The sequence below is a fragment of the Lynx rufus genome, unplaced genomic scaffold (assembly GCF_022079265.1).
Source record: "Lynx rufus isolate CCGP_SWC_20201006 ecotype Redwood Valley unplaced genomic scaffold, mLynRuf1.p SCAF_7, whole genome shotgun sequence".
NCBI lineage: Eukaryota > Metazoa > Chordata > Mammalia > Carnivora > Felidae > Lynx > Lynx rufus.
The window spans coordinates 38743813-38765714 of record NW_025814889.1 but is presented as its reverse complement, the minus strand read 5'-3'; the positions used below and the strand labels follow the sequence as shown (position 1 = coordinate 38765714).

At 40.5% G+C, this 21902-nt stretch overlaps 1 protein-coding gene across 2 annotated transcripts in view; it reads left to right on the top strand.

The window, feature by feature from the left end:
• PARP11 (poly(ADP-ribose) polymerase family member 11) overlaps positions 1-4146 on the top strand; it is a 45779-nt gene extending 41633 nt beyond the window's left edge. For both annotated transcript variants that reach the window (XM_047066237.1, XM_047066236.1), the window contains 2 exons: positions 2003-2154; positions 3674-4146. In XM_047066237.1, the coding sequence (XP_046922193.1) occupies positions 2003-2154; positions 3674-3990 (469 nt within the window). In that variant the 3' untranslated portion in view covers positions 3991-4146. The remainder of the gene's footprint in view (positions 1-2002; positions 2155-3673) is intronic.
• The last annotated feature ends 17756 nt before the right edge of the window (positions 4147-21902 follow it).

The window sequence follows — 21902 nt, the reverse complement described above, 5'->3', positions numbered from 1 at the left end:
GTGCTGTCGTGCAAAGCGTGTACTGGAATGAATTGAAGCAGATGTTAAGTAGCTATTTATCAGAGATATAATGAGGGGAGGGGATTTTTAAATTTTTAAGATCTCTTTTCTATGAAGTATTTCATAGAAATATGGAAACGCTGCAGTTAGTTCACAGACACCCTTGTACCTGACAATGAGATTTGACATTTTGATATTTGTTACATTTTTAAATATTTTCTTCATTTTTGTATATGGGCTTTTTCATTTTTTAGTGTATTTTTAAAATTTATTTTTATTACTGAAGTTTAGTTGACACACAGTGTTGTATTAGTTTCGGGTGTACAACATAGCGATTCAGCAATTCTACACGTGACTCGCTGCTCATCAAAATACATGTATTCCCATCGGTCACCGTAGTGTTATCACAATATCATTGACTCTACTCCCTGTGCTGTGCTTTTCATCTCCATGACTGTTTAGTTTTATGTTTATTTGTTCTTATTTATTTATTTTTATTTGAGTATAGTTGATGTATGGTGTTACAGTAGTTTTAGGCATACAGCATGACGATTCAACTTCTCTGTACACAATGCCCTGCTCACCACAAGTATAGCTACCACCTGTCACCATACAAGGCTATTACAATATCATTGGCCATATTCCCTATTCTGTGTCTTTTATTCCTGTGACTTATTCATTCCATGACTGGAGGCCTGTGTCTCCCTCTCCCCTTCACCCATTTTGCCCGGCCCCCTAACCCCCTGCCCTCTGGCAACCATCAGTTTGTTCTCTGTATTTATAGGTCTGATTATGGGGTTTTTTTTGTTTATACATTTGTTTTAGATTCCACATGTGAGTGAGATCATATGATATTTGTCTTTCTCAGTCTGACTTATTTCACTTAGCAGAATACCCTCTAGGTCTATCCATGTTGTTGCAGATGGCAAGATCTCATTCTTTTTTATGGCTGCTTAATATTACACTCTGTGTGTGTGTGTGTGTGTGTGTGTACACACCACATCTTCTTTATCCATTTGCCTATCAATGGACACTTGGGCTGCTTCCATATCTTAGTTATTATAAATAATGCTGCGATAAACGTAGGAGTGCATATGTATTGCTTGGGCTTTTTTAAAGATACAAACATTACAAATACAGTGGAAGTGTTTATCCCATCCCCTTCCTGTTCTGCTTTCCTCCTGAGGCTGGTGTTCTACCTTCTTGCCCTTGTTTTTATATTTTTTACTACCTATATGTGTTCATATACAATATACAGTATTGAGTCATTTGTCTCTTTCTGCAACATTCCTTTTACATTCAACATTATTTTTCAAGAGTTGTCTATTTAGTACATGTAGATCTGGTTTATTTTAACTTTAATGTATGGATATATAATTATTCATTTTTCTATGAAAGAATTTTAGGCTGTTTTTAGTTTGTTTGTTTTTTACTGTTACAATCAGTCTTGCACTGAATATCTTTTTATATGTTGGAAGAGATTTGTTCACTGGGAAGTGTGTTGAACTGGATGGGTTAATGTTCCTTCCAGCCCTACGATTCAAAATTCAGTTCAATCCAACCAACATTTTCTAGTCTCTGGAGATAAAAACATTAAGGCATGGTCCCTGCTCAAGGAATGCACTGTTTAAAGACTCTCTGAAGTTTATATTATTTTGTTGTTTATCGTGTCATTTTTAGGCATCTATAAAGCGTGGCTGGCTTAGGCATTCAGTTACCTTGACTATGATGGGGCATCATCTGGGATATCTCTATAGTTTTGAGTATAATTTTCAACCTTAAGTCTCAATTTTAACTAATAATTTTTGGTAAGATGATTATGTGTCCAAGAGCATTTGAGGTTATTTCTTTTCCAGAGCTGTTTTCACCACCTATGATTTATGTTAAAGAAGTCTTTTCTTTTTACCCTTCGTTATTGAACTTGGCTCTTCTGAAAATTAATAAATGCCACTTATGGTCTATCTCTCTGTGTGTTTTATGCCTATGTGTATTGTGTGCTTAGGAAAAAGGCTCAGCTCAAGAAAAAACGAGGCGTGCCTCAGATTAATGAACAGATGCTCTTTCATGGTACCAGCAGTGAATTTGTGGAAGCAATTTGCATTCATAACTTCGATTGGAGAATAAATGGTATACATGGTGCTGTCTTTGGGAAAGGTAATTATCAGAATTCCAGGCCCAGTTTGAGTCCTAGGAGACAATCTCGTCTCTTTAGAGATAATTGATTGTTTTATAATTCAGGAGTTTGATAGTCATTAAGTTAAAAGTTAAACTGTACTAGGTTCCTGGCACACCCTCAGAGTTTCTGAGCCACGGAAAAGCCACCTCCTGCATGTACAAGGTAGAAGTAAGACTTTGACACCTCTACCAGATTAAGTAGCTCCCCAAGTCCCAGTCATTCAGATGGGACAGCATGTCTGTATTGGCTGATTTTTGCATTACATTTAATTTCCATGTATAAATCCTATACAGGTATGACTGTATACCAAACCGTTTTATGTCCAATGTATAAAGAACTATAAAATAAATTGATCACACTGTACCCAGGTCTAGGTACTAGTATTTTCTGTTCATTTTGTTTTTTAGAAAATGATAGGTAAGGATATTAATGAGCAATAAGGAGTAATGGGGGAACTCCTCACCTTTTTTTCTAATACTGTGAAAGTCCAGGCTCTCAAATTTATACCTACTACTCAAGCAAATTAAGGTGAGAAATGAGGAGAAAAAGTAGGGGTGAATGTTTATTTTTCTGGCCCTTACTTTGTACCTTATCTCCAGTGAGAGAGCTGGCTACCACTTAGGATCAAGATATGCTACATTTTTAAAGAGTAAATTAATTTTTAAAGTAACTCCTGAAAAGGTCATCCCATTGATCTGACTGTAAGAGGATTAGAAAAGCGTTACCATAAATCCTGTCAGCACTGGGTAACCTGAGACTTTGTGATTCGTTTCCCAAATATTTTAGAGTAAATATTCCCTTCGTGATGTCAGTCTCCTAGGCCTGCCGTTTGGGAAGATTTGATGCTTCATTGACTTTTCACATGTAGGCGATGAACCTCTGTGAAATTGTACTTCGGGAGTGCTCAGATGTGAATAGTGTTGCACTCTTCAGAGATCTCTTTGTGGTTGTGGGGTGGTTACTATCTCCAGAAATATTATTGATTTGTTACCCCATATCATAGAAATGTGGTTTCTTGGGTTTTGAAATAATCTCCATAGACCAGTAGTTCCCACTGCGCTCTGCAGAGCTCGGTGAATGCTGGCCAAGGGCAGTGGGCTGAGGAAAGTGCTAGAGGGAAATAGAAATGGGAGGGAGATTCAAGCAGGTAAAACTCAGGCCTTGCCTTACTTTTAGTCACGGAAACAGACTGTGTCTTACGTACTGGATTTCTCTAGAAGCTTTCTTTTGAAAATAGAAGACTGATAGCTCTGTTTTGGTGGGAGCGGGTGAGGGTGTCGGTGGTGGGGAATGGTCTGTGTAACAAATCTATCTGTGAGGTGGTCCACAGCATGTGCTTTCTGTTCTTTCCTTAAAGATCTGCAGACAAGGACATTCCACATCTCCTTTTGTTATACGATTCCACGTGTCTGCTCCCCTAACAATTAGAGTGTTTTTGCTTGTGTTTCCTATATTCTTCAGAGTAATCTTGGCTTCTTCTGGTCCTTTTTGTTTAAGGAACCTATTTTGCTAGAGATGCTGCTTACTCCAGTCGCTTCTGCAAAGATGACATAAAGCACGGAAACACATTCCAAATTCATGGCGTCAGCCTGCAACAGCGGCATCTGTTCAGAACGTATAAATCTATGTTTCTTGCTCGAGTGCTAATTGGGGATTACATAAACGGAGACTCCAAATACATGCGGCCTCCTTCCAAAGACGGGAGCTATGTGAATTTATACGACAGCTGTGTGGATGATACCTGGAACCCAAAGATCTTTGTGGTGTTTGACGCCAACCAGATCTACCCTGAGTACTTGATAGATTTTTATTGATTTCACTTCCAAATCTCAGTGGTCAAGGAAGTTCTAGTCTGTTTTGCAGGAAGATTTGCTCTCCTGTCATCTAGCCACTAAATGTTCACTATCTGATACTTTTGAAACAGATATGGAAAAAAGTGGCGTCCATATAAAAAGGCATACTGACTTGAAGGTTGGTTTTTTTGTTGTTCTGTTTTTGTCCGTTGCTCGTAGTCTTGTCTGTTAAAGATTGATAACCATTGCCATTTTAACACAGAGGTAAAAGATAGCACTCAAAACTGAATCAGCTGGGTCTCAATTAACGTGATCATTCAGAGTCTGTAAAGTTTACATGTGTGTTCTATTTATTCATATATATGTTGAAAAAAATAAAAAAAAAACAGACATAACTGTGTCCCTTCAGAAGAATTGATCCTTTGTAAGTTGAATTCTGAGAGTATTGCCCACCAATCAATATGTTGCCTTTGTTGGTCTTCTGAAGTGGGAATTTTAATTTTTTTTAATGTTTATTTATTCTTTGAGAGAGAGAAAGGGGGGGGAGAGAGAGAGAGAGAGAAAGAAAGAGGGCATGAGCAGGGGAGGGGCAGATAGAGGGAGACACAGAATCTGAAGCAGGCTCCAGGCTCTGAGCTGTCATCACAGAGCCTGACATGGGGCTTGAACTCATGAACCACAAGGTTATGACCTGAGCCAAAGTTGGACACTTAACGGACTGAGCCACCCAGGCGCCCCCTGAAGTGGGAATTTTAAACCCTGAAGCAGTCTGAGTACCTTGAGAGAACTCAGAAATAAAGCCATTATTTACAGTGCTGCCAGACCAGCCAGAGGGAGAAAGTCAAGGTAGAGTGTCCTGCTTCTGATTGCGTCTGGAGGGCAGGCTGCCGTCTCATTCTCTTGTCCCCACGTTGACAACTGCAGAGGGCAGTTAGCCCACAATTCATCCACCAGGGCTCTTGAACTCTGGTTGCAGGACTTGCTGCACACAGTGTTTATTGCACCTTCAAAGTGAAATCCCTTTGTTTTGAGTAGCAGAATGACAATCTGCGAGCTCTTGAACAGTTAGATACAATTTATAATCATGCCTAATACAACTTTGTGTACCTGTTTCATCTATTTTGCTATTATTCTATTCTGAAGAAGAATAGGCAATGTTGGAACAGCTTCCCGCCCCTATAGATATTCTGACAGAGACTAGACAACACCTTGGCAGAAATGTCATGCCAGAGTTCAGGTATCAGATGGGGGAATCGGCCAGATGATTGCTGTTTCCCAACCTTGATTGTCCATGGTTCTTCCTGAAAAAAAGAATACACTTGTATCAAGCCTGGCCAGAAAACCGTTTCCTAACTCAGTATAATAGTGAATTCTCTTCCCATTATCCTCATTCAGTTTTGGCTGAGAGGTTGTGAACATAACTTAACTTCTCAGGAAAAAGCCAGTAAGTGCCCAGGCCTGTGTGCCTCGTTTCAATCATTTGAATTGGGAAGATACCTAGAAATAATAAAAATAAAGAGAATGGAGCAAGATTAGGCATGGTAATTCTTTAACTGCCATAAATCCCCAGATTTATTGTAGCCCAGAGTACATGTAACTGGGCAATTCAGAGTAAGTAGTACACAGGAAACTGTTACGTATGACACTCTGAAACCAAGCAGCAACAAAGACTTCCTGACCCAGCTGCACACCCTAGCAGCCAGCTCCCATGAAATGCTGTATTTAGGAAGAGCCCATTTTAGAAACACACAGAGGTTATTATGGAAATAATTGGAGGAAAAGTCCCTAGACAACCTTGTGAGAGGCTCTAGACTCATTCACCAGAAAACAACTAGAGACATCAGGAATTCGATTTTGAAAATCTTTTTGTTCCATGTATTTGTTATTTACACACACACAAAATGCTACGGTGACCCCCACTTCAACATGGATGTCTTGTTTTCAGTTTAACACGATTGCCCTTCCCATCACTCAAAAGGAATAAGTGTTGTAGCATTTGGGGGTTCTTCTTGTGCAGACCTTATCTGAAGGTGTGACCGAGAGCCCTAACTTGAGGTTTGCAAGGCAGTCTGTCTGAACTCTGAACTTCCCTAGCTGGCTCACATGTAGTAAGTAAAGTGCATTGCAACATTGTAAGAGAGGATTCTTTTCCTCTTGTCTGACAATGTAGTCCAACTCTCCTTTTATAAGAAAGAGCTGATTTTGATAAATTTTTTCAGTGTGATAGTGTAGCATTAATTGATGTTAAAATTCTGTTTGTTTTGATCAATAGATTGAGTTGAGAAATCGTAATTAGTATATAAACAGACTGGACACAACCATCTGCCACCTTTTCCTCTTGTCCTCACGTAGTATGTGTGGGAGAGTAAAGAGAACCTATTCCAGATTAATGAATAAATGACTTTTAAAAGTCTATGTTGAGTAAATTCCAGCTGATCGCGACTTTTCTTTTTCTCTTTGGTGACATCAGTCTCAGGGTAAAAAAAAAAAAAAATGTGTTTATGAGAAACAGTTTCAAAATCTTGTGGTTATGAACAGGAAGGCTTTTTTTTTTAATTAGTGCAACTTTCATTTCTAGACTGTTACGGTGATGATAAAGCATTTGGAGCCATTTTTGATATGTGAATGTATTGTTTTTACGTGTGGTGATTAAAGCTTTCCGTAGCAGGGCTCGGTTGTCTGTGTATGCCATATATTTGTTTCTATGATTTCTGCGTCTCATCTCTACCTTGCATTATTTAAGCCTACATTTGTAGCTCAAACTCGACCCTCAAGAAGTTTGTTACCTCTAACCCTTATGTACCGCACTTACAGATGGGACAAGTCTCTTGTTCTTGGTTTAAGTCATCATGAGCAATAGCTAATCAAATAATCTGGGAAAATCATTTACTCTACTTTTGAAAATTCCAAAAGCAGTCAAGGCCAAGTGCCTACAGACAGCGTCCTTTACTCTCAGGGTGCTCCCCTGCCTCAGAGGAGCCATTCTGGAGGGTGAGTCTACATTCACCTGAGGCACATGCCTCCTGCAATTCACCTAATCTCCAACCACAGTAAGTTGTGAAGTGTGTGTGTGTCCACAGTAAGTTGTGAAGCAAGTTAGACATTTCATTTCAAGCTTATGTTGGCAAAAAAAAAAAAAAAAAAAAAAAGAAAAGGAAAAAAAGAAAAAAGAAAGGAAAAGAAAAAAGAAAAAGGGGGGAGCTATCCAAAGCTGCCTTAATGTTAGAGGAATGATCAACGCTACTTGTGCAAACAAATCAGGTTTTCTGTTCACTAAAATCATGTCGCAGTCTGTGTACATGTTGGCCTACTGTCAAGGCTCAGTGCGATAAAAATGCAACTTCGATGATGTAGAAATGTGACATCTTTCCAAGTTTTGTTCCTAGGCCATCCGGGATGTGGGGTCGCCTCCCAGGTCACCAGGAATAACACTGGGAACAGTCTGTCAGCGGCCCTGGTTACACCGTAGCCTCACGCCGTCCGTTCTCCTTGGAGAAGGATATTCTGTTTGCTTTTAGATAAACGTATTTTGTTTAAAACCAAGAGTCTATTTCTAGATGAAATTACACATTCTGTACTTGTAAAGAGGAAAAATAAAAGGGAATGGAAAATAGCCAGGAAAGGAAAAGCAAACAAAGCCTTGTCAAATATTAGTTTTCATTAGGAACTTGAGCAAAAGGATTGTACTTATTTTTACCCCTTTGCACTATATGCAGGAAGAGGTTTGGTGAAACGAGCCGCCCTGCCTCGTTTCCTAGGAATAATTTTATAACATCGCTTGGGGCAGCACTGGTGGAAGAAATCAACATTTCCAAGAAGCATGAAGAGCACCATTATTTGGGGGCTGCCTGGGTTTTGTGAGTAATACGTGCAGAAGTGAGCCCTACATATCCAGGAAGATGTTCTGAGTTCATCCATTCAGCTTTACTTTTTTGCAGACTGGCTCACTTATCCCATTCCAGAGACTGCAGGCTAGAAGGTGGCAGAGAGCATTTGCAGTCTCTTTCCTCTGCCCGCTTCCCAGGCTGAACCGCGCCTCGCGCCTGACCCATCCCAGGTAAAAAGGTGTCTTGGTTATTCCGAACCCTGAGACAGTAAATTCCCTGCTGTTACGGAATTAAGTCTCCTGCTGTAAAATTATGTAATCCATTTTCTCAGCTCTAATTGCTTGGCTTTCATTCTTCAGCACTGCAGGCTGAGAACTTGGCTTTTATGTGAACTTTCTCACTGTGTGGCGATGTAGTTACGAATTTAACATTGATCTTACTCATTTTCAAGTGGCTTCTCATGAGATTGGAACATAGAACAATGCTAGGGACACTTATGTTTCCTGCAGCTTTTTAGCCTTGCTGTATCCTCTACCAAGAGGTTATACAGGAAACTGATTCTGACCGACTCCAGCTTATGCTGACTCCACTGTGGACAAGCCAGTTTAGGAGAATCACAATCCAGGATTTTATTCAAATCAGTTTTGCAATATTAATTCTAAGTCCAGATTGTAATTCTTGTGTTTCCGTGTTCCTTTTTTAAAAAAATGCCTTTTCCTGAAGGGCTCATTTTGCTTTAATGTCTCCTGGATAACAGGTGGAAGCTGCAGGCATTACAAGTTCACCTTTGATTAACACTCTTAGAGAATCAGTGTTCAAGCCCAGCTCCTCCTCTTTATTCCTTTAAGAAGGAGATCAAGCACCATCTTGGGAGTTGCTGATCCAAGTTTTATTTCTAGCTTTGATGTTTCACTCAGCGTGACCTTGGATAAATCAGCAGAGGGGAAGGTTCACTTTTCAGAAGGTGAAGTTTCTGAAAGACTCTTGTTAAAAGTAAAAGGGCCTGACAGAGCGTGGCTAGATTTCTCTAGGCAGCATCTGACCTGACTGAAGATGGTTTTTGAGTTTGGGTCAAGAAAGTCCAGCAGCAGGGATCGTGATGCATTATGAAGAAAGAGTACGGAGTAGGAAGGGAAGCTTCTCCCTGACCCTCTACTGCCAGTCAGCCCCTCTTCGACTCAGAGGTCCTGCGGTGTGCCAGGCGGTTGACAAGTTGTGCACCTGCCTCTGCTCTGGGGGAACTCCACGCCTAGCGGGGGGGGGGGCATACGCTGATCTGTAACAAGAGCGATGGGCTTAACTGAAGGGGAGCTTGCTGAACTGTAACAAGAGCGATGGGCTTAACTGAAGGGGAGCTTCAGGCCACTGTGAAAGCCTGCCACAAAGGGACCTAACCTCTCCTAGAGAATTAGAGAAGGCTTCCCTAAGAAGTGACATTTGAATGTGGAGACCTGAGAGATGAGTGGGTGTTAATTAGGTGAAGGATTGATTTTAGTCCCTCCGGCAACACCCAGTGGTGGGTGCCACATCAGGCTTTCGGGAGATGAGAAGAGCAAGGTATGGGTAGAAGGCAGGTTGTAGCGTTTTTATCATTAACATTAAGGTGACAGAATCAAAGCCACTTTAAGAGCCAGAATTATTGCCCAGCTGCAGCTGGCCCTGGGGGTAGCCTCAGGGGAATCAGAACCCCCACTGAGGGTCAGTGGAGACAAGAGCAGGGATGGTGTAGATCTTTATATAACATGCTAGCACAGTCAAGATGCTTGTTAGGTAGGCTTGCTTATTCTTGCCCCCATGCCTTTGCTCATGCTTTGCTGCTTCCCCCCCAGAACCCACACTTGCATACCTCCCTTCTCCCTCCAGAGTCCCATGTCTCTGACGCATGGGCCCAGGAGTCAGGTGACCAGGTTGAACACTGGCTCCACCACTTACCAGCTATCTGACCCTGGAGAGGTTTCTCAATCTCTCTGTGTTTCAATTTCCTCATCTATAAATTGAGATAACAGTAATGCCTGCCTTATGTGATGATGATGATAATAATAATAACAATAATAATAATAATGCCTGTGGAATGCTTTGATAATGCCTGGCAGCTTCAGCAAATGTTTGTGGGTATTGGTCTATAAGACCCTTCCTCTTTTAGGAAGTGTTCTGTAGCTAATTCAACCCTCCCAGATCTGGGTGGGATTCTTGCAGGTTTCACATTACACTTGGAGTTACGGGCATACTTTTTTTTTCTTTCTTAGCATTTACTTGGTCAATGGCCTTCACCCAAAGACCACCAGAAGCAGTCCTGTAGTTAAACAAGTTGGGTTGTAGTGAGGGGGAACACAGACCATGAGGAAACATGGAGTGTCCCAGTGAGAGGGTGTTAGAACTTATTATACGATTTGAACTTTGGTTAGTTAATTTGGGGAAGCATCTAAGGAAGTGAGGTTTTGCCCTAGATTGGACCCTGTCAGACAGCAGGGTGAATCTTTGATTGGGTATCTCACTAAACCATACCTGTCTGGCTGGGTAGACTAGGCATGGAATAAACTATAATCTGTAAAGCAGTAGCAATTTCTCATTTTGGCTGAAAGACAGGATGTTTGGTATTCTGCAGGTGGCACAGTGACCTAATTTTTGCATGTGCTTGGACAGAATTATGAAGTAGCCTTGCTTTGTCTCATTTTGTCATCAACTCCAATAACCTTGTCTGGGGTTTGAATTCTGGAAGATAGTTTAGGCTGTAAAGGAAAATAACATGACTTAGCACGAGTACCAGGCCAGTTTCCAAATGTCAGCAGCTGATCTTTTTTTTCCTTTTCAACTTGTTAAATAACTGTTTTGTTTGGGTTAGTTTTATTCCTTTGGGGGAAGTTATATATTCATTCATTCAACAAGCATAGGGCACCATGGTAAAAACCCTGCTTTCAAGGAGCTCCAAGTCTACATGAGAGAAGATTTAAAGACTGTCTGCTTCAGTCAGTCATTTGGATGGTTTTGATGGTATAAACGCCTCCTTCAGCTTTCCTATTAAAGAAGTTCTCTGGCCTGTGTCTGGATACAGTACCAGTAAGCACCCGCTCCCATGAGACAATATTAAAAGTTTAAGGCCAAGCATGAGAAAATCTTACCTTGACCTGTAACCCCCTCCCTGTGTCTTCCACCACTTGGATCCACGTCTCCCATTAAAGGCACACAGAACAAGTTTTCTGCATGTTCCCTGTAGCCCATCTACAGAGTCAACAACACATGAAGGGTGTAAGCAAACTCTGGATTCTTAATCTCAGTGCTGTACTGAAAGACTACTCATATTTTTCTCAAAAGAATATTCTCATTCAACAAATAATTTAATGCGGTTGTGTTTTCTGAATGGCTTTGCTATTAACACAGGCCTGTACTGTGTGGCTGGAGAACAGAGACTATGTCACTGGGGGTTCCTAGGCAGGTGGATGACATTGCGATGAGAGCTACATACACTAGATGGCAGCACCTTCCTTCAGAACTGGCAGCAAGATCTGGGCACCGAGTTCCTATCCCTGTTTTGCAGAGCAGGGTGAAGGAACCCTCCAGAAACCATCTCTTCCTTTCCTCTGCCACCAGGTGGGACAGCCCCTGCTCAGGTCCACCTGGTTATGCCTTTGTCCCATTTGTAGAAATTGCTAGGAAAAGGGGGGCCCTTTCTCAATAGTGACCTCTTCTAATATTTTAGAGTCTTGCCTATTTGAAAGTTCTTCCAACCATTCACATGCTATCGTTTCATCTTATTTTATTTCCTTTTTTCATATGAAATTTTATATAGTCCAGAAAATAATTATTGGGTACTTTCTGAGTCCATAAACACAAAGATAGTTACTCTTCAAACCTTACCTCTTTAGGCATAAAATGAAATGAAATGAAATGAAATGAAATGAAATGAAATGAAATGAAATGATAAAATAAAAATAAAATAAAATGAAATAATAAAATAAAGTCTCTTGTTCTCTAACTTCTTTCTGGCCTCACCCTGCAGCTCTTTATGTACCTGTGGCTCTATCTCCTGGGTATGTATGCTCTATATCATTTGCAAGTTATGGAGCCCCAAAGTTTCACCATTCTCCTTCAAACAGACAAGATACTGTTTCTTACAATTGTAAAGCTAACTCCTCAGAAAGCAATACATATATTCTTTACTCTTCATGTGTGCCAGAAAAGAGAGGCCATAAACTTGGCTTAAAATTGGAATCTATGACACACCAATACACATTTCTGAAATACCTCTCTCAAACTCTGAGGAGTTGAACTTGGTGCGCTACAATTTTTTTTAAAGGTATAATTGCATACAATTCAAGTGTGCTTGGGTGGGTGGGGGGTCAGGTAATAATAATTCACCACTGTGGAGGACAGAACAAAGGGATTCCCTGAGGTCATGTTTCAGTGCCAGAGCCAGCATAGACCCCAATCACAGGCATTGTGCTTACCAGTCCAGGGATCCTTTAGCATAACTTTGTTTAATGAGACTATATCTGCCTGCTCTTAGCACTGACTGATATCCTTCTTTTAAAAAAAAGGTCTATTTTAAGATGAACATGTTGAAAATATATGTCATATGTTTAGCATTTTGTATTTGGAAAACAATGTGCTATAATGAAAAAACATAGGTTTTAGAGTCAGATCATCCTACGTTAGAGACCCAGCTTTGCTACTTTATAGCCATTGTAGCCTTGGAGAAGTTGCTGGTCTCCTTTGAGCAACTGTCTCAGAGTTACTGAGTTACTCAGAGTTACCGTTTCCTTGTCTTTCCTCTTTGTCTTTCTGTGATGTTGGGAGAATTACCTGAGACTGTGAGTATGAAAAGCACTTAGCACTGGCATGTGCTAGTTGCTCAACAGTGAGATATAATTTTATTACAAGTTGAGTTGTTCCAAGAGGAGGGTATCTGTAAGGCAATGGTGGAAGGGCCAAAAGGTGTGGGAGAAGTCATTCTGTAGTGCTGCAGAGCTCAACACAGTCCTTCACCTCTCAAAGCCGTAAGAAACATGGAATGCAGGAAAGAAAAGGCAAGGCACAGAAAGTCCAAGCGATGTAAATAAGAATATATCTATGATTTAGATTCCTTCCCCTGCTTCTGTCCCCTGGCTTCCAGACAGATCTGTATCTTGTCCATTCCAGACAGCTCTAGTGGGCTGGGAACAAAGCAGCGTTGTGGGTAAGGATAGTAGGACTTTGGATATCCCTGCCAGCCTGAGAACCTGCTGTTGAGAATGCTGTGTACATCTTCATACCCAACAATAGCAACAATAGAACCTAATGCTTTGGCTTCATTTTAGATTATCATAGACTGCAGTTAAGTAACCTACCATCATTGACTTGAATCCAGTCTTGGCTCTTCCATCAACTTGGCTAGTCACTTCCTCCTCCTAGGCCTCGGTCCCACATCTATAAAATGAGGAAGTGGTCTGAAGGCCCCTTCTAGCTCCTGTCTTCTGTGATACACAGCTTTCACTCTCTCAAAGCTGCCAACAACAAAAACATCAATTCTGCAAAGCAATTTATGTTCACTGTTCTCCCGCTTGGAGTCAGAATTGGACCAGAAAATGGAAGGTAGAAAGAAAACTAAGCAATAAGCAAAATATACTAAAATAAAGGTAAAGTAGCAAAGACTGAGGGTACTTTAATTTTTTAATATATTTATTTATTTAGAGAAAGAGAATGCACAAGTGGGGAAGGGGAGAGAGAGGGAGAGAGAGAATCCCAAGCAGGCTCCACACTGTCAGTGTAGAGCCCAATGTGGGGCCCGATTTCCAGAACCATGAGCTCCCGACCTGAGCCAAAATCAAGAGTCAGATGCTTAACTGACTGAGCCACCCAGGTGCCCCTGTAGCATAGCCAGAGGTGTTTTACAGAAAGTTGACCCTCTTGCCAGATGACCTTGGAGAGTCCATTGTATTCTAATAAGAGGAATGATACCACGGGAGGCCATGAGATCTAGTTTATTTCAGCTGTTCCCCCTGCTGTCACACAGGTTAGATGACATTCACAGGCATGAAACACCCTCACAGGTAATCTAGATTTTGAAGAATGCCCCCATGTGTCTGGGGGCAATGAGGCATAAGTTGTAACTACACAACTCTGGGTGCTAAATGGTTACCAACAGCAGCTAGCTGAACTTCATGTCTTCACCTCCTCTGTGGGAAAGCACATTGCAAAGGGATGGGATGAGAATGATCTTGAATAAACTCTAAGGACATAGCCAAAATGATACCATTCAAAAATAAAGGCTCTGTTTTAGTAATACAATTCACTTGTTACAAACCTCACAACGGGCTTGGGATCTTTGCCGTTGAAATCTATTCATCTAGGGGGAGAATTCATAACCAAACAACAGGTATGTGAACTATTCAGCATGTACCTCCACAGGTACAATGTTCATTTACCTGCCGGTGGTGTGGTATATACTCTGGAACCCAGGGAAGGTAAAATCTATATACAGTTTGGGCTAATAGGACAGTCAAAAGGCTTCAAAAATGTATGACCTACACTCAGTGTATGCCTGGGTGGTGGGTATTGCAATAACATTTGGCAAATTTGAATGCGGTATTTTGGGTGGAAATAATGAAACCAAATGAACCTACTCATAATCCTTTAGTTACATCTCATTACCAAAACTGGTTCTTAGTTTTGGTAATATGTGGTCTCAGTTAATAAAACTACCAAATGAATTCTATAAATTAGAAAATGCTAATTGTTGCTTTAGTCATTCCACATTTATTGACCATCTACTGTGTGCCATTTGATAGCCATCCACATACCAGGTCCTTTGCTAGGACTGACTTCAAAGATGAGCAATGTAGAGGCACCTGGGTGGCTTAGTCGGTTAAGTGTCCAACTTCAGCTCAGGTCATCGTCTCACAGTTCGTGAGTTTGAGCCCGTGTCAGTCTCTGTGCTGACAGCTCAGAGCCTGGAGCCTACTTCAGATTCTGTGTGTGTCTCTCTCTCTGCCCCTCCCCTGCTGATGCTCTGTCTCTCTCTCAAAAATAAATAAACATTAAAAAAACAAAGATGAACAATGCATAGTACTTGCTTTCCAAGGGCTCTTGGCCTAGTGAGGAGACAAATATGTAAACAAATAAATGATGATTCCATGTAATAAGTACTTGTCAGAGATATGAATTAATGTGTCATGGGAAATACAAGATGTGCCTGGAGAGTAGAATAAGGCTTAACCTAAGGGCGGGGCAATACAATACCTAAATCTCAGAGGGAAATACCAGGTGACAAAAGTGAGAAAGGCCAATCCAGTGCAGGCAAAGAGATGAGCACAGGCAAATGAGTGTGTCTGAGGAAGAGTAAGCAGGGGTGGTGGCGCTGTGTGGTTGCTGTGGTGAAAGCAGAGGGCAGGAGTGGAAGGAGATTGGGCTGAAAATACAGGTTGGGGAGGGATTTGCTTTCCCAGCTGAGGGGTGTGGGCTTTGTTTGAGGAATTGACCAAAGGTTTTAAGAAGCTGAGGGACAGTTTGCAAGACTGGCTGAGTAGAGATGTCATGGGTGGGGGGGTAAGCATTGCTGGAGACTGTGTGATTGCATCAATGTTTTGTCTGCCTGACACTGTGCTGATTTCCTGGGAAGAACAGACCTGCTTGCTCTCCCCTAGCCCGTGTGAATACGTGAACCTAATGAGAGCTTTAGGTTCCTTAAGAACCCCATTTCCTTAGCTATAATGATTGTTCTAGGGGGTGGATGCCACATGCAAGCTGGTCCAATCATACCGTCTTGTTCTGTTCACCCTTTTCCAAGTGTTTGGTCAATGTGTGGGCATGTGACCCAGAGACCTTCCTTGATAATTCTGCATTTTGAATTGGCAGTAAGGGAAAGAATCTTTCTTTTCTGATGATGAATCTGTGAAGTTGCAAATGTAGACATGCCAGTGGTTATGTATCATATGTGGAAGAAATTGGTGTTTAGTAGAGCAAAATGGAAACTAACACATGGAGAGAAGCAGGTATGAAAGACAGAAGGGAAGTGAGTTCTGGTGGTCTTTCAGTCTCTAGCTCCAGGCATCCATGAAGCTAGTTTAATTCCTGCCTATCCTTCAGTTTGGTCAACATGAGCCAATCAATTACCCTTTTTGCCTAAGGTCGTTACTGTTGGATTTCTGACATTTGCAACCAAGAGTACTAATTAATGAAAACAGGAAAATACATCTTGATCTTGATACATTACAGTTTAAAAGGCTCTTCTTCAAGCCCAATGTCCATCAACTGATGAATGGATAAAGAAGATGTGGTATATCCATACAATGGAATACTACTCAGAAATGAAAAAGAATGAAATCCTGCCATTTGCAACAATGTGGATGGAACTGGAGGGTATTATGCTAAGTGAAATAAGTCACTCAGAGAAAGACAGATATATGTTTTCACTCATATGTGGAATGTGAGAAACTTAACAGAAAACCATGAGAGAAGGGAAGGGAAAAGAAATAGTTAAAAGCAGAGAGGGAGGCAAACCATAAGAGACTCTTAAATACAGAGAACAAACAGGGATGTTGGGGGGGCAGGGGAGAGGGGAAAATGAGTGATGGGCATTGAAGAGGGCACTTGTTGGGATGAGCACTGGGGGTTGTATGTAAGCAATGAATCACGGAAATCTACTCTTGAAGCTAAGAGCACAGTGTATACACTGTATGTTAGCTAACTTGACAATAAATTATATTAAAAAAATAAAGAAATAAAAGCAATATAGACATTTATGGTATAAAGTTTGAAAGGCAAAAGTTTAAAGAAAGAAACACGTATCTCCTGCCATCTTGCTGTTCAAAGCTACCTCTTCTGAACATCTGAATAGCTGTCTTTTCAAAATTGTATTCTAAGGCTGTGCAAACATATGTATATATCACAAAAGCGACATGATACACTGTACATATACTATTTCATAGCCCCTGTTTTTGCCGTTTGGAAATATTTCATGGACGTTTTATCAAGTCATCAAATATTCTTTGAACATACAGCTTTTATGTTTACATTTTAATGTCCATTATACAAAAATGCCGTGCTTTGTTTACTTAATATATGAATATTAAGGTAAAATAAGTTAATTTTCTAATTTGAACCATGGACAAAATGTTAGTGGAATTATGTTGGAAAAACTTTTTTTTTTTTTTTTTAATTTTTTTTTTCAACGTTTATTTATTTTTGGGACAGAGAGAGACAGAGCATGAACGGGGGAGGGGCAGAGAGAGAGGGAGACACAGAATCGGAAACAGGCTCCAAGCCATCAGCCCAGAGCCCGACGCGGGGCTCGAACTCACGGACCGTGAGATCGTGACCTGGCTGAGGTCGGACGCTTAACCGACTGCGCCACCCAGGCGCCCCGGAAAAACTTTTTTTTAAAGGGCATATTACATGTTCAGTTACCCCAAAATTAAGGATCTTTATTTAAGCAATTGCAACTGCAGTTATTCTTTCTCAGTAATTATGGTTGTCACTGGAGGTAATTTAGTTTTACTGAAAGAAATTTGATTAACATATGAAGTTAAATAAAATGGTTTTATGAATTTTAAAATAAAAAATAAAAGGCTCTTCTCCAGATAGTAATAGAGCTCAAGAGAAAGGCAAGGACTGGAGACCTAGGTTGGAAAGTCACGTTTGGATAAGGTGGTTGTTTTGCCTTGGAAGTGGACAACCTCATCTCAGGTAAGTGTAGAAGATGGCCAGAGGCGAGGACGGAACCTTGGAGAATGCCAGCATCTGAGAGTATCAAGAGGAGGAACCAGCTGTTTCACACTTGGGCCATCTCTGATTTTACCCAGAGCTTCCAACCTCACTGTCCTCAGTGGGGAGGGGGCAATCTAGGAAAGCCCATAGGGTGTCACTAGCTTTCCTTTTAATTTATTATTTTTTAAACTGCTTTAGGCCACATCTTCTGAAATCTGCCTCCTGTAGCTTTCAGTCATGGGGGCAACTAATCCTCCTTTAGAATGTTCTGGCCTGTGTTTGAAATCTGTGATCTCATAACCTTGGGTCTTCTCTTCCTCAGGGTTAAACCTCTCACTTCCTCCAGCCCTTACTCATCTGATACTACCAGATTTTACTGAACTCCTCTAAATGTCAGTCCACACTGCTTATGAAGGGTGGTATCTGGAACAGACATAGTGTTTCAAATATCATGTGCCTAGCACAGACTACAGTGGAACAGGATGCCAGAGTTTGCCATACTGAACAGCATACTAGTCACGCTGTTAGGAAATATTGCACTTGTGAGCAACCAAAACATCCTAGGTCTTTTTTTTCCCCTAGAAATTGCTGGGAAACCAGACAAATAAAAACTCTAATTTTGTGATTGCCTTTGAGCCTAAATAAATGCCTTGGCATTTGTCCCTGTTAAATTATTTTGAATATGAAAGGATGATCATTGTAACATTATCTATAAGGTTAAATAATTGGAAACAATATACCTGGTCAAATATAGGGGAATGTTAAATATATTACAGGATATATACAAGATATAACATCATGTCTGTGAAAATGATCTTCCTGAAGTACATTTAATGGCATAGGAAAGTGTGTATGGCATATGTTAAGGGAAATTCTGGACTTAAACCCTGTGTAACAAATTCTTAAAAGTCCTTCCACTGGCACTCTAGAGGATGGAAGGGAGTGTCCCTGCTCAACTTAATCTTATTGGTATAAATCTACTTTATCATCTTCAAGAAATACGTTTGGTCCTAATTGCATTGCCCAACAATTTTGTCATCCAAAACTTGATCTGTCACAAAGGAGGTATAAGTGATTATACTATTGGGCAAGAATAGAGACCTGCAGTCAATATCCAGGAATGCACTGAAGTTTTGAGACATAGTAACCCAGACCTACTGGGATTTTTGACTTAAGCAGTGTATTTTTTTGACATATACTGCATTTTTTTATTGCTGTACAATATTTTGTTTTTTGGATGATATCACAGTTCTTTTGTCTGTTGATAGACATTCAGGTTGTCTCAGCTATTATGAATAATGCTGTTTGAACATTTGTATACACATTTTTGTGTGGACACATGCTTTAACTTATCTTAATACCTAAGAGTGGGATTGCTAGGTCTTTTGGTAACTCTGTGTTTAACATTTTTAAAAGCTACCAAACTGTTTTACAAAGTTGCTGCACCATTTTGCATTTCCACTAGCAATGTATGAAATGTTCCAATTCTTCACATTCTCACCAACACTTGTTATTGTCCATTTTGTTTATTACAGTCATCCTAGTAGTTGTGAAATAGTTTCTCAATCCCAGTTCCTATACCTAGAACATCTTTCCTTTCCCTGCCCATCTTAAAAATCCATCTTTCAAATTGTACCTTCTCCATAAAGCCTTTTCTTGACCACCCCAACTGGAAGTGATTCTTTCTTTCTTTAAATTCTCTAAAACATTGCTTATATCTCTCTTGTGGTGCATTTATATCCCTTATGTTGTATTTCTTTGTATATCTTTATCATAAAGATAGAAAGTTACCACAAATGGAACTAAAATGGAAGGTACCATATCCCATTGATGTTTAAAACCCTAGATTCTAAGTCTCTGAGGAGGTATGTATAGTGAAGCAAGAAGATAATCTTAAAAGGCAGATTATGATATGTACAAAAGAGAAATATTAGTAACTGTGTCCCTGTGTGTGTGTGTGTGTGTGTGTGTGTGTGTGAGTGATGGGTTACATTTTGGGAGTGCCTGCCAAATATGCCCTTAGGAAAATTACCTAATTCTAGGAATTAGGGAAGGTCAAGTCACTATATGCTACTCTGTGATAGAAATGGGAATTATGGGGCACCTGGGTGGCTCAGTCGGTTAAGCAGCTGACTCTTGATTTCAGCTTGGGTCATGATCATGGCTTGTGGGATTGAGTCCCACCTTGGGCTCTGCACTGACAGCACAGAGCCCATTAAGCAGTGTATTAATCTCTAACAATGCATTAGTAGAAAATACATGCAGACCAAAGGGCTTCTTAAAAGATCCATTTCATCGATCTTTACCCCTCTAGCCAAATTTGGTGTTACACGTTTTAGAAAGAACCTCATAATCCAGCATTCCCATCAATGGCTTGTAAGTCAAAAGCCCTGAATTCGGTTTGTGCCTCAATATAGGATTTTGACCAAAACACTTAACCAAGACTCTTGCTTCCCCTGTCTGCAAAATGGGATTTGCTTTATGTGAAGTTCCTCATGTTAGTCTAATGTCAGGACAAGATGTAGTTGAAACAAGGAACTATTACATTCAGCTGTAGCAGAAGGAAGGTAGATTAGAACTAAGACATTTTCATCTCAAAGAAACTTGGATGGGAATTGAGGAGCCCTGACAGCACAATATGGAAATTAGGAGAGAAAATCAAGACAGAAGAAGGTGGAAATCTGACAAATCAAGATGCACATTCATGGATATTTTCGTTTTGATGATAGCAAAAGAATGATATATTTGCATACCATGTAAATACTGTGTGTGCTTAACAAAAGTCCAGTTTCCTTTCATAGAGTTCTTGAAGGACAGGACAGAACCATTTTTCTGAACAGCAGTAGACAGGGAAATGATTGATGTGCCACCTTCTGAATACCTCTTCAAATCTGATATCTGTAAAATAGTTGAACTACTGGGAGAGAAGCTGAATAAAATACAAAGAAGCTTCATGGTCAATGTAGGGCAGGAAAATTAGTTCTCCCCTTACCTTCTGAATTCTTGCCTGAGACCCATGTAAGGAAAGACAGACTAACAAGAGGAAAACAAACAGCAGCTTATTAACATGTGTACCCCATGTATAAAGGGGAGAAACTCAGGGAAAAAAGAATAACTCCCTGAGGCGGCTTGGAATTCAGGCTTAAATACCATCTTAATGGGGAAAGGGGGTGGGATGTAGGCATCTTAGGGAAGAGTAAATGGGTTTTAGGGGAGATGAATGGGCCCTTGGAAGAACAGATGGGAGGTATAATAGTTTGTGACACAGTTTGTCTGGGTGTGGTGTTGACTTCTAGTCTCCTCTCCTGTGATGAGAGTCAGTCTTCTGTGGTTGATGAAACTCCCAGGGAGGAGATTTGTGACAATTGAGTTCCTTTTGGAGGATCTGTCTTTAGGCAGATAGCGTTGTTCAGAAAACTCCTCTCCTTGTGTTTGCTGGGTTTTTTTGTTTTTGTTTTTGAGTGCTTATAGTTCAAAATAACACCTAGGCAGCATATTCTGAGGTGGCATATTCTGGGGCAGCATATTCTGCTACCATTCATTAATATTTGCAAGTAGAAAAGGATTTCTTGGATCAGAAGGTATTACCTGAGCAATGGACATTATTACCCTAACAATATTCAGTACTTTGTAGTTTAAAATTACTACCATTTGAGGCATATTTCCTGAGGACTTCACAAGTAATAAATGCATGTCTTTTTTAAACAACCTAATGACATCAATTTAATTAATATCAAGTTAAAATATAATATAGGTTTCTCTCTTTACTCCTCCTTTTACCACCTGCTTCTCCCTAAGAAGGTGACTGACTCTGAATGGGAGCAAACTCCCCTTATCTTCTAAAACAGGTTTTAACAGTGATGAAGTGTTTTTCGGGATGCATCATAGTCTGGTTATTGCCCTTGGGAGAAGATCATGGCCATCTTAAACCTGCCTACCCCAACACCTTGTCTGTGCACAAAGGCAACTGCACTGGCCTCAGGGTTGCTAAATTCCCACAGAAACCCATATGCCATGAAAATGGAGTATGATGTCTGCATTCTGTTTCCTCAGCCTACCCATGATGGGTAATCGTATTTAGATCCCAAGAGGGACTTACTAACAGTCTCAATCCCCTGAAGGGTTATTATGCAGAAGATGGTGGCCAGCTGCTGTCCATTGTCTCCAAGAGCAGACCAGAGAGACCAGATTTAAACTACAGCGCAAGATGTTTTAGTTAGACACCAGGAAGAATTGCCTGTTACTGTTTTAAGACACAGAATTGGTAACCAAGGGCAGCTATGAAATCATCTGCCTTGAGGATCTTTAACAAGAAAGACAGGCAGGTGGACTAGGGCAGGTGTACACAGAGGCCACTCTTCATCGATTTCCCCCTAGGGAGATGTGCACTTGTCCTTAGAACTTGTCTCATAAGACTGATCCCGA